The 14,800-nt window shown below is 43.1% G+C and overlaps 1 protein-coding gene across 1 annotated transcript in view; it reads left to right on the top strand.

Moving 5' to 3' along the window:
• The window catches only part of syne2b (spectrin repeat containing, nuclear envelope 2b), a 136,866-nt gene that overhangs the window by 45,696 nt on the left and 76,370 nt on the right, over positions 1-14,800 (top strand). Inside the window, exons 51-60 of the mRNA XM_061063570.1 lie at positions 26-124; positions 537-701; positions 905-1,252; positions 1,456-1,592; positions 2,221-2,350; positions 2,546-2,719; positions 2,845-12,735; positions 13,363-13,638; positions 13,872-14,027; positions 14,357-14,598. Coding sequence (XP_060919553.1) covers positions 26-124; positions 537-701; positions 905-1,252; positions 1,456-1,592; positions 2,221-2,350; positions 2,546-2,719; positions 2,845-12,735; positions 13,363-13,638; positions 13,872-14,027; positions 14,357-14,598 — 11,618 coding nt within the window. The remainder of the gene's footprint in view (positions 1-25; positions 125-536; positions 702-904; positions 1,253-1,455; positions 1,593-2,220; positions 2,351-2,545; positions 2,720-2,844; positions 12,736-13,362; positions 13,639-13,871; positions 14,028-14,356; positions 14,599-14,800) is intronic.

Genomic DNA, 14,800 nt, shown 5'->3' with positions numbered 1-14,800 from the left:
GCATCTTCTCTGTGTTGCCCTGAAGTCTGCAGAGCTGTTTGAGATCACCAAGGACCCTGGTCTGTCAGATCCCTCATTGGCAGCCAAAGAGGACTCCATTCCTGTCATGCTGAAAGAGCTAACTGTGAGTTCAACACTGTAATGAAATAATACAAAGTAATCCTAAAGAAATACAGGAGTTGATAGGATACAAAGAGTTACACTTTATTGTCCCCTTACTACATCAATATGTATTTGTTTTTTCTTGACCTTAGTTTGTTTGTTGCACTTTGAGAATATTTCTGAATATGACATAACTTTGTTAAATCTGAGGAATAATTAAAACATCAGTCCTTGTTCAATATTCAGTAGAAAATACAAGTGGCATCTTTTACACTTTGTTATAGAGCACATATTTATTGATGACTCGGCATATCTTTATAAAACTGTAATTTTATATCATGAAACAAGGTGTGGTTTTTCTGCATACACATTTCAAGTTCATTGCTAACAGCCAAGTTACTTAGTGAATTTAAAATTGCTGTGTAACCTTCCAGGATGTAGTAGCTGACCGCGAGCAGGGCATCCAGACGGAGAGGCAGTTCACGCAGCTGGTGGAGCAGCATGAAGCAGCTCAGGACTGGCTGAGGGAGCACGTCAAAGCCCTGGAGGCTCCTCCTGCAGACAGACAGGGCCTGCACAGTGCTGTCAACAATCTGAAGGTTAGAATACATTTTGTTGTAACAAAGAGATTGGACAGTACCTTGTTGATTAACCCCAATACATAGATATTTCAGAGCCAACCAATGCCCTGAAATATTTGACTTTTGTAATGTTTTAAGCTTTTGGAACTTAAAGAAGTCTTAGAAAACTTCTTTCTCAAGTCATATACTTTGGTTTAACACTTTCTCCCCTCTGATGCAAGGCACTGCTCCAAACAGTGGACAGGGAGAAAAGAGAGATGAAGGACCTGGACTCTGCCAGAGACAGTCTGCTTAACCTCTGCACCCCAGGAGGTAGGGCTGCTCTGACCCTGGAGGTCGGCCATCTACATGACCTCTGCACCGCCTCAGAGAAGGAGGTGAGGGAGCGCCTGGTGGCCTGTGAGACTCGTCTCGCTGAGCTGGATGGTCAGGCAGCCAAGAGGGCTCTTGGGTTGAAGGAGAGAGCTGCGGCCCTGCAGTGGGAGCTCCGCTCTCTGGACCAGGCCCTCAGTTACAGCGAACCACAGAACAACATCACTCAGCTGCAACAGCACTGGAACAGCCTCAAGGTTATTACTGATCATTTATTCAAACTGAATGTTTAGGCTCACTTGACTAAGCCACTCCCAACAAATTAACTTGAGAAAAAGGCTATGTGCAGTAAGTGAATGTTGAAGTTTATAGCGCACAACATAAATGTGGCAGAAACTAGTGTGATTTTTACTGTAGCAGACTTGTAAATGTTACTTTTGTGATGATTCTTTTCCTCTAGAACTGCGAGAAGTCCCTAGAAGATTTGGGTGTGAAGGTTCATGACCTTGATAAGGAAGTGAAAGCTACCCCCGCAGCTGATGAGCTGTCAGCAGAGATTACCACTGGGGTGGAGTCCTTATGCCAGCAGCGTGACAGGTGCCACATTTTACCACTGATCTAGTTTTCTTTGTGTTGTAACGCTACTCCATTTATAGATGGACAGTAAAATACTGTGTTATTCATTAAAGCTCTGAATCTGGTGCCTTAGTCTTAAGACAGTCAGAACTAATGTTTTTCACCACCATATGATGGATTCATGTTTTCACTTAAGAAAGTACACAGTAAAGAGGTTATCTGACGCATACCTAACTCACTCATATGGCATGCAGAAACAGCTCACTACTCCGCCACTGGGGCTTTTTGAACTGTATATGGCGTAATTGAACTGATTCAAGATGATGAATTATCAGCTGGTATCCCTCAAAGAAACAAATTAGCTTTCAGTTATTCTTATTAAAAATATAAATGCCCTAGTAAGTCACGCTGCTCTCCATCGATGACATAGAACATCAAAAGATTACATCACGCAAAACCTCACACATTATGCAGTATGACCAACATCATCTTTATACCCTACTGTGAATATTACTATAATTTTTTTGTGCTTGCAGTTGTTCATTTTTCATACAGTTTTATGCAAAAGTATTTGTATTATTTATCTTTTAAAGTTTAATGCATGCCCTTATTTTGAAAAGTGTTAAATATGAATGAATTATGTCTACAGTCTAAAGTCCAGGCTGATTGAGCACCAGGGTACCTGCTCTACTAACACAGCTCGCTGTCTGATGGACTGCCTACACGACCTGCAGGAATGGAACCAAAGCAAACCATCACAGTCCAGTTCTTCTGCACAGGTGTGTCTTTTGACGTTTTAACCATTTTGCCAAGCGTTAAAAAAGGCTTAATGAGTTAAGGGATTTGTGAAGTGTCACATTTAAATGTGGGGGAGCTTTCATCAGTGGTCTATTTGTGCACACTCAAGAAAATCCCAGATTGTTTTTTTTTCGACTTCAGACATTAACATTGTTGTCCTTCTTCCTCCGTCTTAGGCAACATTAGAGGAAGGTGCAAAGTTGCATGCCAACCTGCAGGAGGCACTTTCTCACAAGAACTTTCTAACAGACTGTCTAATGCCTGAGTTGATTGGGAAACTGCAGAGAGACGGTTCAGAGACACTCAAAAAAGCAGACACACATAAGACTACTCTCAGCCAAAAAATTAAGGTATTTAAATCTTAAATACCTTAAATATCTTAATATGTCCTATGTAATTCACTGAATGTTGCATGTTATATTCAAAAAACATTGACTACCTTTGTATTAATCAATGCTATTCTTTCTACTTCAAGGAACTTGATGAAAAGAGTAAACAAAAGCTGCCTGGTAAAAAAGAGGAGACAAAGACATCTGTAGTGGCACCACCAAGAAAAAACAAGCAGTCACCTGAGAAAAAGCATCAAGATAAAGTACAGAAAAGCAGTTCTTTATCAGAAAAATCTTCATCTGTTGAGGATGATTTGCCAGTTTCAGCTGAGCTGCAAATTGAATCTAAAACATCAATACATACTGTGGCAGCTGTCACGGAAGAAACAAAAACTACTCCTGTGGAACAAACCAGAACTGAACCTACAAAAAAGAAATCTCAGAGTCCAACAGATGCTTCAAAAACTTTTAAGGCACCATATGAAAGTCCAAAGCCACAAACCAAAACTGAGCCTGTTAAAGTTGAGAAAATAAAACCCTCCCCTGAAGAACAGTTACAAGTCCAAAAGGCCAAGCAGCAGCCTGCAGCTGTTGTTAGTGAAACTACTACAATTGTACCACCAAGGAAAACGTCCAAGACTTCCATCACTGCTACTGAGACTGCACAGACTAAAGTGGAGCCTGAAGTGGTGAAAAGTACTTCTACTCAAGGGTTCCCCAAAGGTTTTCCAGGAACTGCTGCTGAGAAAGAAGCAAAGAATGTGGCAACCATTGTTCTAGATATATCAGAGCAGATAACAACTGCAGAGATCACGGGCAACACTGACTCTGAGAAGCCTTCAACCACAGAGTTAGTTCAAGGGCTGACCAAAACAGCTGTTTTAGAGCAAAGTAAGATTTCCCCCCCCAAGCGAAGGTCCAAGATTAAGAGTACAAAACCATCTCAGTCTGACCAGCAGGCATCACAGATAGAACCAGAAAGTCAAAAGTCTGCTTTGAGTTTGATGGCAGAAACTGAAAATGTTGTTATGAAAGACACAAAGCTCCTACCAACCACAAGAAAATCAAAGAGTGCTGAAATTATTACAAATGTCCAGCAAGTTGAACTTGAAGATAACAAGTCAGAACCTGATGGCTCAAAGTCCTCTTCAACCCCACAGGGAGTCACAGAGCCGACAGAAACTATTGTTGTTAAAGAAACTAAGCTTTCTCCAACAAAAAGAAGGTCAAAGGCTCCAAACCTCTCCCCAGAGCATGCAACCAATCAAGTGGAAGAGACTAAGAAGGACCCTGGAAGTCAGAAGCCTTCATTGAGCTCCAGACTGCAAACTGAAGCCGTGGTTGGGGAAGCAACAAGGAATATAGCAACAATTGTTTTAGATGTATCAGATACATTCCCTGGTCTCCCTGTTACAACTGAACCTGAAGTTGTACCACCCAGGAGGAAGTCAAAGGGTTTGGAGGTTTCTGCAGTCCCAGAGACTTTAGCTCTCCTTAGTGTGGAGCCTAAGGAAACCAAACACAAACCAGAAAATGACTCTGCCATCCCAGAGGTTTGTCAAGAGCAAGCTGAAAATGCCATTTTCGAACAGAGTAAGTTAATACCACCCAAGAGAAAGTCTAAGAGTTCTGAACTTCCTCTTAAACCTGCTGACACCGAGGAACCTCAGACAAGTCAAGAGCTAGAAGGTCAGAAACCTTCTATGAGTTCTGTTGACCAAAATAAAGCTGCTGTTAGTGAAGAAGCAAAGCTGGTACCAACCAGAAGAAAGTCAAAGAACGGTGACCCCTCCACAACTTCCAAGACGGTTGCTCACCTAAGATCACCTGATGTAGACAGTGAACAAACTAAGAAAGAACTTGACAATCAAAAGTCTTCAACTGCAGATGTGGTCACAGGACTAGGTAAACTTACTGTTGCAGAAAAAGGTAAGCTTTCACCTACCAAAAAGCAGTTAGAGGGTCGAAAACTTTCCCTAGAACTTGTTACTAAGGATGCAACAGAGCCTGACAGGCCGAAGTCATTAGAGCAGACTGAAGAAGTTGTTCTAAAAGGAACAAAGCTCATACCAACCAGGAGGAAGTCAAAAAGTTTTGACCTTTCCACAACTTCAGACGCTGATATGGAGTCAAAAGAGGATGGAAAAGAACTTGAAGAAAGGCAGCCCCCTTCAGCTGAACAGGAAGTCACAGTAGTTACTGAAAACATTCTGGGAAAAAGTGAGCTCTTGCCACCCAAAAGACATTCAAAGAGTCAAAATTTGAAGGAAGTGCATGTAATTGAAAAGCCAGAGAGCGAGATTATTGAGGCTGCTTTGGAGGACACCAGAGTTACACCAATCAGGAGAAAATCAATGGAAATCCATGATCGTCAGAAACCAATTCCAACACAAGTGTTGGTCAAAACACTGACTACATCTGCTGAAACTACTGTTGCAGAAAAGGGTCTGACACTTTCCCCGAAACTTGAAACTGCAGAGTTGAAAATGGCCATGGCAGGGGATGAGAGTCAGAAGCAAACTACTACTCATGCAGGGGTCAAATCAACATCTGGAATTACTGCAGATGAGAAAGGAAAACTTTCACCAACAAAAAGAAAGGTGAAAGGTGTAAAACCTTCTGAAAAGACCGAAACGTGTGAAATAGATAACCCTGAGAGTCAGAAAACTGAGGCTGCTGTTGTGGAAGAAACCAAAGGTAAACTGGTCAGGAAGAAGTCAAAGGAAGGGCCTAGCAGTCAGAAGCCATCTACAACTCCAGGGGTGGTCACTGCACAAACTCAAATTGTGACTGAGGAAAAGAGAAAGGTGTCACCTGCCGATGAAAAGTCGAAGGTTGTGAAAGTATCAACAGAACTCGGTACAACTCAGCTGATAAGGACAAAGGAAGGGCTTGGCAGCCAGAAGCCATCGCTGTCTCAGGGCATGGACATAGGACCAACTGAAATGACTGAAATAACTGTTGCAGAAAAAGCAAAGCTTTCACATACTAAAGAACAGTCAAAGGGACTTAAACCTTCCACAGAACTTGCTCTAACTGACCTAGAAAAGACCAAGAAAGAACTTTCTTCGACTCGAGTGGTGGTCGCATCACCAACTAAAATAATTGAACCTACTGTTGTTGAACAAGGTGAGCTTTCCCCAACCAAAAGAAAGGCAAAGGGAAATAAACTTTCCCAAGAAGTTGCTAAATCAGAGCCAGCAAAGACCAAGGAAGAGCCTGACAGTCAGAAGCCATCTACAACTCCAGGGGTGGTCACAGCACAAACTCAAATTGTGACTGAGGAAAAGAGAGAGGTGTCACCTGCCGATGAAACGTCGAAGGTTGTGAAAGTATCACCAGAACTCGGTCCAACTCAGCTGACAAGGACAAAGGAAGGGCCTGGCAGCCAGAAGTCATCGCTGTCTCAGGGCATGGACATAGGACCAACTGAAATGACTAAAATACATTTTGCAGAAAAAGCAAAGCTTTCACCTACCAAAGAACAGTCACAGAGTCTTAAACCTTCCCCAGAACTTGCTACAACAGAGCTGGAAAAGACCAAGAAAGAGCTATTTTCAACTCCAGTGGTGGTCGCAGTACCAACTAAAATAATTGAAACCACTGTTGTTGAACAAGGTGAGCTATCCCCAACCAAAAGAAGTCAGAAGCCACCTACAACTCCAGGAGTGGTCACAGCACAAACTCAAATTGTGACTGAGGAAAAGAGAAAGGTGTCACCTGCTGATGAAACGTTGAAGGTTGTGAAAGTATCACCAGAACTTGGTACAACTCAGCTGACAAGGACAGGGGTTGAGAGTCAGAAGCAAACTACTACTCCTGCAGGGGTCAAAGCAACATCTGGAATTACTACAGATGAGAAAGGAAAACTTTCACCAACAAAAATAAAGGTTAAAGGTGTAAAACCTTCTGAAAAGACCGAAACGTGTGAAATAGATAAACCTGAGAGTCAGAAAACTGAGGCTGCTGTTGTGGAAGAAACCAAAGGTAAACTGGTCAGGAAGAAGTCAAAGGAAGGGCCTAGCAGTCAGAAGCCACCTACAACTCCAGGAGTGGTCACAGCACAAACTCAAATTGTGACTGAGGAAAAGAGAAAGGTGTCACCTGCCGATGAAAAGTCGAAGGTTGTGAAAGTATCAACAGAACTCGGTACAACTCAGCTGATAAGGACAAAGGAAGGGCTTGGCAGCCAGAAGCCATCGCTGTCTCAGGGCATGGACATAGGACCAACTGAAATGACTGAAATAACTGTTGCAGAAAAAGCAAAGCTTTCACATACTAAAGAACAGTCAAAGGGAATCAAACCTTCCACAGAACTTGCTCTAACTGACCTAGAAAAGACCAAGAAAGAACTTTCTTCGACTCGAGTGGTGGTCGCATCACCAACTAAAATAATTGAACCTACTGTTGTTGAACAAGGTGAGCTTTCCCCAACCAAAAGAAAGGCAAAGGGAAATAAACTTTCCCAAGAAGTTGCTAAATCAGAGCCAGCAAAGACCAAGGAAGAGCCTGACAGTCAGAAGCCATCTACAACTCCAGGGGTGGTCACAGCACAAACTCAAATTGTGACTGAGGAAAAGAGAGAGGTGTCACCTGCCGATGAAACGTCGAAGGTTGTGAAAGTATCACCAGAACTCGGTCCAACTCAGCTGACAAGGACAAAGGAAGGGCCTGGCAGCCAGAAGTCATCGCTGTCTCAGGGCATGGACATAGGACCAACTGAAATGACTAAAATACATTTTGCAGAAAAAGCAAAGCTTTCACCTACCAAAGAACAGTCACAGAGTCTTAAACCTTCCCCAGAACTTGCTACAACAGAGCTGGAAAAGACCAAGAAAGAGCTATTTTCAACTCCAGTGGTGGTCGCAGTACCAACTAAAATAATTGAAACCACTGTTGTTGAACAAGGTGAGCTATCCCCAACCAAAAGAAGTCAGAAGCCACCTACAACTCCAGGAGTGGTCACAGCACAAACTCAAATTGTGACTGAGGAAAAGAGAAAGGTGTCACCTGCTGATGAAACGTTGAAGGTTGTGAAAGTATCACCAGAACTTGGTACAACTCAGCTGACAAGGACAGGGGTTGAGAGTCAGAAGCAAACTACTACTCCTGCAGGGGTCAAAGCAACATCTGGAATTACTACAGATGAGAAAGGAAAACTTTCACCAACAAAAATAAAGGTTAAAGGTGTAAAACCTTCTGAAAAGACCGAAACGTGTGAAATAGATAAACCTGAGAGTCAGAAAACTGAGGCTGCTGTTGTGGAAGAAACCAAAGGTAAACTGGTCAGGAAGAAGTCAAAGGAAGGGCCTAGCAGTCAGAAGCCACCTACAACTCCAGGAGTGGTCACAGCACAAACTCAAATTGTGACTGAGGAAAAGAGAAAGGTGTCACCTGCCGATGAAAAGTCGAAGGTTGTGAAAGTATCAACAGAACTCGGTACAACTCAGCTAACAAGGACAAAGGAAGGGCCTGGCAGCCAGAAGCCATCGCTGTCTCAGGGCATGGACATCGGACCAACTGAAATGACTGAAATAACTTTTGCAGAAAAAGCAAAGCTTTCACCTACCAAAGAACAGTCACAGAGTATTAAACCTTCCCCCGAACTTGCTACATCAGAGTTGGAAAAGACCAAGAAAAAGCTATTTTCAACTCCAGTGGTGGTCGCAGTACCAACTAAAATAATTGAAACTACTGTTGTTGAACAAGGTGAGCTATCCCCAACCAAAAGAAAGGCAAAGGGAAATAAACTTTCCCAAGAAGTTGCTAAATCAGAGCCAGCAAAGACCAAGGAAGAGCCTGACAGTCAGAAGCCATCTACAACTCCAGGGGTGGTCACAGCACAAACTCAAATTGTGACTGAGGAAAAGAGAAAGGTGTCACCTGCCGATGAAAAGTCGAAGGTTGTGAAAGTATCAACAGAACTCGGTACAGCTCAGCTGACAAGGACAAAGGAAGGGCCTGGCAGCCAGAAGCCATCGCTGTCTCAGGGCATGGACATAGGACCAACTGAAATGACTGAAATAACTTTTGCAGAAAAAGCAAAGCTTTCACCTACCAAAGAACAGTCACAGAGTCTTAAACCTTCCCCAGAACTTGCTACATCAGAGTTGGAAAAGACCAAGAAAGAGCTATTTTCAACTCCAGTGGTGGTCGCAGTACCAACTAAAATAATTGAAACTACTGTTGTTGAACAAGGTGAGCTATCCCCAACCAAAAGAAAGGCAAAGGGAAATAAACTTTCCCAAGAAGTTGCTAAATCAGAGCCAGCAAAGACCAAGGAAGAGCCTGACAGTCAGAAGCCATCTACAACTCCAGGGGTGGTCACAGCACAAACTCAAATTGTGACTGAGGAAAAGACAAAGGTGTCACCTGCCGATGAAAAGTCGAAGGTTGTGAAAGTATCAACAGAACTCGGTCCAACTCAGCTGACAAGGACAAAGGAAGGGCCTGGCAGCCAGAAGCCATCGCTGTCTCAGGGCAGGGACATAGGACCAACTGAAATGACTGAAATAACTTTTGCAGAAAAAGCAAAGCTGTCACCTACCAAAGAACAGTCACAGAGTATTAAACCTTCCCCCGAACTTGCTACATCAGAGTTGGAAAAGACCAAGAAAGAGCTATTTTCAACTCCAGTGGTGGTCGCAGTACCAACTAAAATAATTGAAACTACTGTTGTTGAACAAGGTGAGCTATCCCCAACCAAAAGAAAGGCAAAGGGAAATAAACCTTACCAAGAAGTTGCTAAAACAGAGCCAGCAAAGACCAAGGAAGAGCCTGACAGTCAGAAGCCACCTACAACTCCAGGAGTGGTCACAGCACAAACTCAAATTGTGACTGAGGAAAAGACAAAGGTGTCACTTGCCGATGAAACGTCGAAGGTTGTGAAAGTATCAACAGAACTCAGTACAACCCAGCTGACAAAGACAACGGAAGGGCCTGGCAGCCAGAAGCCATCACCGACACAAGAAACGGTCAAATCACCAACTGAAATTGCTGTTGTAGAAAAAGAAACACTTTCACCAACCAAGAGAAAGACAAAGGGTCTTAAACTTTCCCCAGAGCTTGCTACAGCAGACTTGACAAAGACCAAGGAAGAGCCGAAGATTCAGAAGCCATTTTCAACTCAAGGGACGACAACCACACCGACTGAAATCACTCAAGCAATTGCTTTGGAAAAAGGAATGCTTCCATCTTCCAAAGAAAAGTCAAAGAGCCTTGAACTTTCTCTGGAGCTTGCTAACACTGAATTGACCAAAAACAAGGATGAGCCAGACAGTCAAAAGCCATTTTCAACCCAAGAGGTTGTCACAACACTAACTGTTGATGACAAAGCAAGGCCTTCCCCTGCCAAGGATCAGTCAAAGAGTTCAAAACCATCCTCAGAACTTGTTACAACAAATCTTCCACCAACCAAAACTGAATCAATGAGCCATCCTCCAATTAAGGATACTGATGAATCAAGTATCCCTAAGAAACTTGAACCTGCAGAGGCTCTTAAGGATGTCAGTCCTGTTAGTAAAATGCTTACTCTTGAGGTACGTGGAACCATTCAGGAGCTCCCTGGAAAAAAAGTGGCTACATTGATTCTGGACACGCCTGACAGTTTTGTACAGATGGCTGATACTAAGCCATTGATCAGAAGTGAAAGTAAACCTGTGTTAGAAAAGGCTGATACCACTTCTGTACAATCCTCAGGAAAAGTAGATACTAAGCCCCAGTTACAGGATGCTAAAGCCAGACCTAAAGAAGCCCCAAAACAAACCATTACCCTGCCTAAGGAAAAAGACACAAGTACTTTACCTCAAACCCGACCACCACTTTTCACCAAGCCTACTGACACACCACCTGAGGCAGATGCCAAGGACGGGCTAATGAAAATCACAACTGAGGTTAAGCAAAGGTATCTGGTTCTTGATCTGCCTGAGACCAGGTCCACCCTGATAAGTGGGCGAGAGTCTAATCAGTTGGAGGCGAAGCCTCTGGCGCAAAGTGGCTCCACTCAAACTACCTCTGCTGTTTCTGCAGCGGGGCAGCCTCATAAGGCAGATATGGAATCTTCTAAAATAAGCTCATCCAAAAAAGACATAAAGTCAAATGAACCTGTGAGTCAGCTGATGCCTTTGGATAGAACCAATAAGGACAAGCCACATGGTGAAAAAGCAGTCCATGCTGAAGTATCAGCACATGGCACTGAAGATGCACTCAAGAGCTGGGGAGTGAAGCCTGGTAAACTGGAAGAAATACAGATGGAGCCTGAAGTGCGAGTCCTACAGCTAGATTTACCAGCAGGCCAGGAGCAGAAGGAAGACATTCCTGTTCAAGTAGCAAAAGAGCCAGTGAGAGATATTGTACAAACACATGTTCTCCGTGATGGATTACAAGAAAACACAGGTGCTACCACTGCTGATGTTATGCCAGAGAAAGCTGCAGTTCAGGTTACCAAGATAAAGGTGCAAGAAAGCAACACTAAAAGTAAAGATAATCTAGCTCTAAGGGACTCTGCTCAACCAACTTCTCCCGCTTCAGAATCAACACAATCAAATGAGGCAGTAACAGAATTCATAGAGATAAGCTTGTATGAGCAAGACTTAGTAAAACCAAACCAAACTGAAACCAAGATAGAGCTCATGAAAACTTCACAGGACAGATCTAAGGCAGAAAAAGGGGTCCAAGAGGAGCATCCTAAAGTTTCAATGCTTGGTATGCCTGATGAACCTAAGGTCTACGATGAATCTGGCCAAAAGATAAGAATGGAAAAAATCCACATGGGGCCTGATGTGCGAATCCTAGAGCTAGATATCATGACGGGTTTAGAGGAGGAAAACACATTGGTCACAATAGCAAAAGAGCCAAGAACAGATATTGTTCAAACAACTATCAAGAGAGACACGGCACCAGAAAATAAAGATAAGCCTATTCCTGAAGTTAAAACGGAAAAGGCAGCAGTGAAGACAATCGTAGAATTGCAAAAAGTTGTCACTGAAAAGCAAGTGAATGTCCCTCAGAGTGAACCCTCCCAGTCCACCTCTGTTGCTTTTGCAGCTGTGCAGCCAAGTGAAGCAGAGACAAAACTTGCAGGGAAAGGTTTAGCGGAGCAAGAAATTGTAAAACCCGGTGAAACATTGGTTAAGCTGGAGCTTGTGAAAACCACACAGGAAGGACCCAAAAAGGTGAAGGATCATGATGTACAGGACAAGCATGCTAAAGTGCCACCAAAAGCCATTCATGATGCGGCCAAGAGCCTGGTCGAAAAGTCTGTAGGTCAAGCAGTCATTAAGAGCGGAAAAGTGCCTGGAAATAAAGAGCTGACTTCACCTGACATTCAGCCTGAAAAGACTGCAGTAAATATTTCCATGGTTGAAGTGAAGACCCAGGGACAGCCCTCTCAAGTGGTGACACAGGGCAAGCAGAATGCATCTGACACCATGAAAGAAAAGTCTGTATTTATGGAGAACATCCAGAAACAGCCTGAAGTACCTGATTTAAGCTTATCAGAACAAGGCAAAGAGAAACCAAGCTCAACTGTGACACAGCAAGAACGCTTCAAAACCACACAGGGTAGCCTGAAAGATGTCAGGGATTGTGCTGTGGATGAAAAACAGGAAAAGGGGTCCCCAAGTGATGTGCATGTTGTACCGAGAAGCCTTGATGAAAAGTCTGCTGAAAAAGAAGAAATCCCCATTGCTGCTAAAAAAGACAAAACTCTCACAAGAGGACAGGAACCAAGGGTGGAATCAAGTAGCCAGTTTGGAGCAGTGGAAGAAGGCAAGGAGGTGTCCACCCCTGACCTTCTCTCTCACAAGTCTGCCGTCAAGACGGTCAGGGTCGAAGTGAAAGAAACCATTACTGAATTCCTACCTCAATCCAGAGTCCAAACAGATGCAGAGGAAAAGAAAAAAGAGCTGAAAGGGGGAGAGGAGAGGACGACTCAGGAGGAGGGAATGGAAAAGATGGACAAAGTTGAAACACAAAAGGCTCCAATGGCAACAACCACAACCACTGGTGGGGAAGTGAGGAGTATGCGATCACCGCAGGTATGTCATGTCATGGAGGTGAGGATGATAAAGTAAAATTACCCCAGTAGCACAGTTAATGTTAAGAATGCAGAATAGCTTTGTACCTTCAATTGAAGATAATATTACATTTTCAATAATAAGTTGAGTAGTCAGAGAGAGAGTAACTTGTAAAAAAGATGATAATTATAGAGTTTCCTGGCGCCAGGGAAGGCTCATGTGTACATTTTGTATTATTTACAGTCTCACACTTGTTTGAACATGCCTTTTAACTCTCCTCAATGGTGCATGGACGTCTGATCATGATACTTTTAGTGCATCTGTAAAAGTTTGAAAATACCTAGATTTCAAAGTTCTTAAGATTTTTACATTTGATGCTGTTAAAATGGCAAAAGGAGCTACATTGTGTGACTTACAAGCAAATAATTCCAACGCAAGACTTTAACATCAGCACTGTTGACAGTTTCAGTGCCTCAGGGTAGGAATATGAGCTACAGTAAAGGGATATGTTCTAGCACACTTAAACCAGAGGAATCCAATACTTCAGATGGGATAGACAGGTTACAGCTCTGAGCTCAAATGCAACTTAATACAGCTGTATGTCATGGCTTTTCTTGCATTAATACTTTTGTTTCGTTTTCACAATAGGAGCTGGTGTACAAGACTGACAAGGTGTCTCCAACATCACTGCAGGCAGTCCAGCAATCTTCAACTGTCACTAACTGGGGTGCGATATCCCTGATGGAAGGATCCCAGCCGCAGGAAAATAAATCTCCGGCCGAGGCAAGTGCTGCGAAGACTGAGAAACTTGTTCTGGAGGAGCCTGAAGGATCCACCATGAGGAATATCTTCAAAGACATACAGCTACACATGGGAACAGGACCAAGCAGTCCGCTCACTGAGGAATCCAAAATGAAAGTACAGGTGGGATTAGCATTTAAAGTCAGCACTGCTGTATAATGACATAAAACAACAAGAAAATTAAAGACATTTTAAAACAAAAGGAAATTATAGGTTACTCACTTCCTACTTTCAGTGGCAAAGTACATGGAAAGAAACTTCTTCTGTAGGTTCTAAAGGGACTGAGCATATTAGCTTCGGTTTGTGTTCATTATTGGACCTCATCAAAACCATTTTTCTTGTTTCTGTGCCCTTAGGGTAAACCAACTAAGGATGCTCCAGAGGGTCTGATTACATCCACTAGAGATCTGGAAACTCGTCTAAGCAGGCTGGTTTGTAAAGTCCTGAGCTGCAAGAACCAACCAGCTGAGCTCAACCCAACAGCCATGGCACAGCAGTTTGAGGAGGCTCAGGTGGGAAACAGAATGACAGCATGCATGACTCAGTAGATTAGTGATAAAAATAATAATTTATTGCAGCAGCCTGATTCGTCGATACAGGTGGAGTTGGACAACATGTTGAAAAGCATAGGTATCAATGCCAAAGTGCCTCGAGTAATGGACATCTGTTATGAGTACCTGTAGTAGCCTGTTCCATTGAAATGTTAACTATATATTGGCAGAACAAAGTGCTTGTGCTGCAGGCCCTTTTCATTTATAATCTGCAGAATTTAAAAAATATCACGATAACTACTGGCTTTTAAAAAATGTCTTCTGTATTTACTGTCCGTTGCCGAGTACAGAAATGCAGAGAGACCGCTGAAGAACAGGTGTCATTGCTCTCTAAAATGAGACTAGCTGATGCTGAGAACACGGATGCCCTGCAGCAGCTGGAGGACCAGTGGAGTACTGCTGTTCAGGATGCTGCGGCCATCATCCAAAATAAAGAGGCCCAGCTGCAGGACGTGACGGATTACTGCAGGCAGACCAAAGCAGCGGAAACCACCCTGGAGAAATTAACAGCAGAACTGGATGCTGTTAGAACGTGAGTTTTTACCCATGGTTGACTTATAATTTCTTTACTAAAGATCCCAACTGATTGTGCTAAATGACTAGTGGTGTTACCTAATACATATACATGGCACAGAGTCATCCACCAATAACTGTTTGGGATTATTGTTCATCAGAATCTGATGTTTTGATAGCAGATACTAATAAAAACCCTTAAACACTACTTCAAAATACAT

Source organism: Labrus mixtus, chromosome 18 (genome assembly GCF_963584025.1).
Source record: "Labrus mixtus chromosome 18, fLabMix1.1, whole genome shotgun sequence".
NCBI classification, from domain to species: Eukaryota; Metazoa; Chordata; class Actinopteri; order Labriformes; family Labridae; genus Labrus; species Labrus mixtus.
Note: the sequence above shows the minus strand (reverse complement) of the source record. Positions and strands in the feature narration are given on the sequence as shown.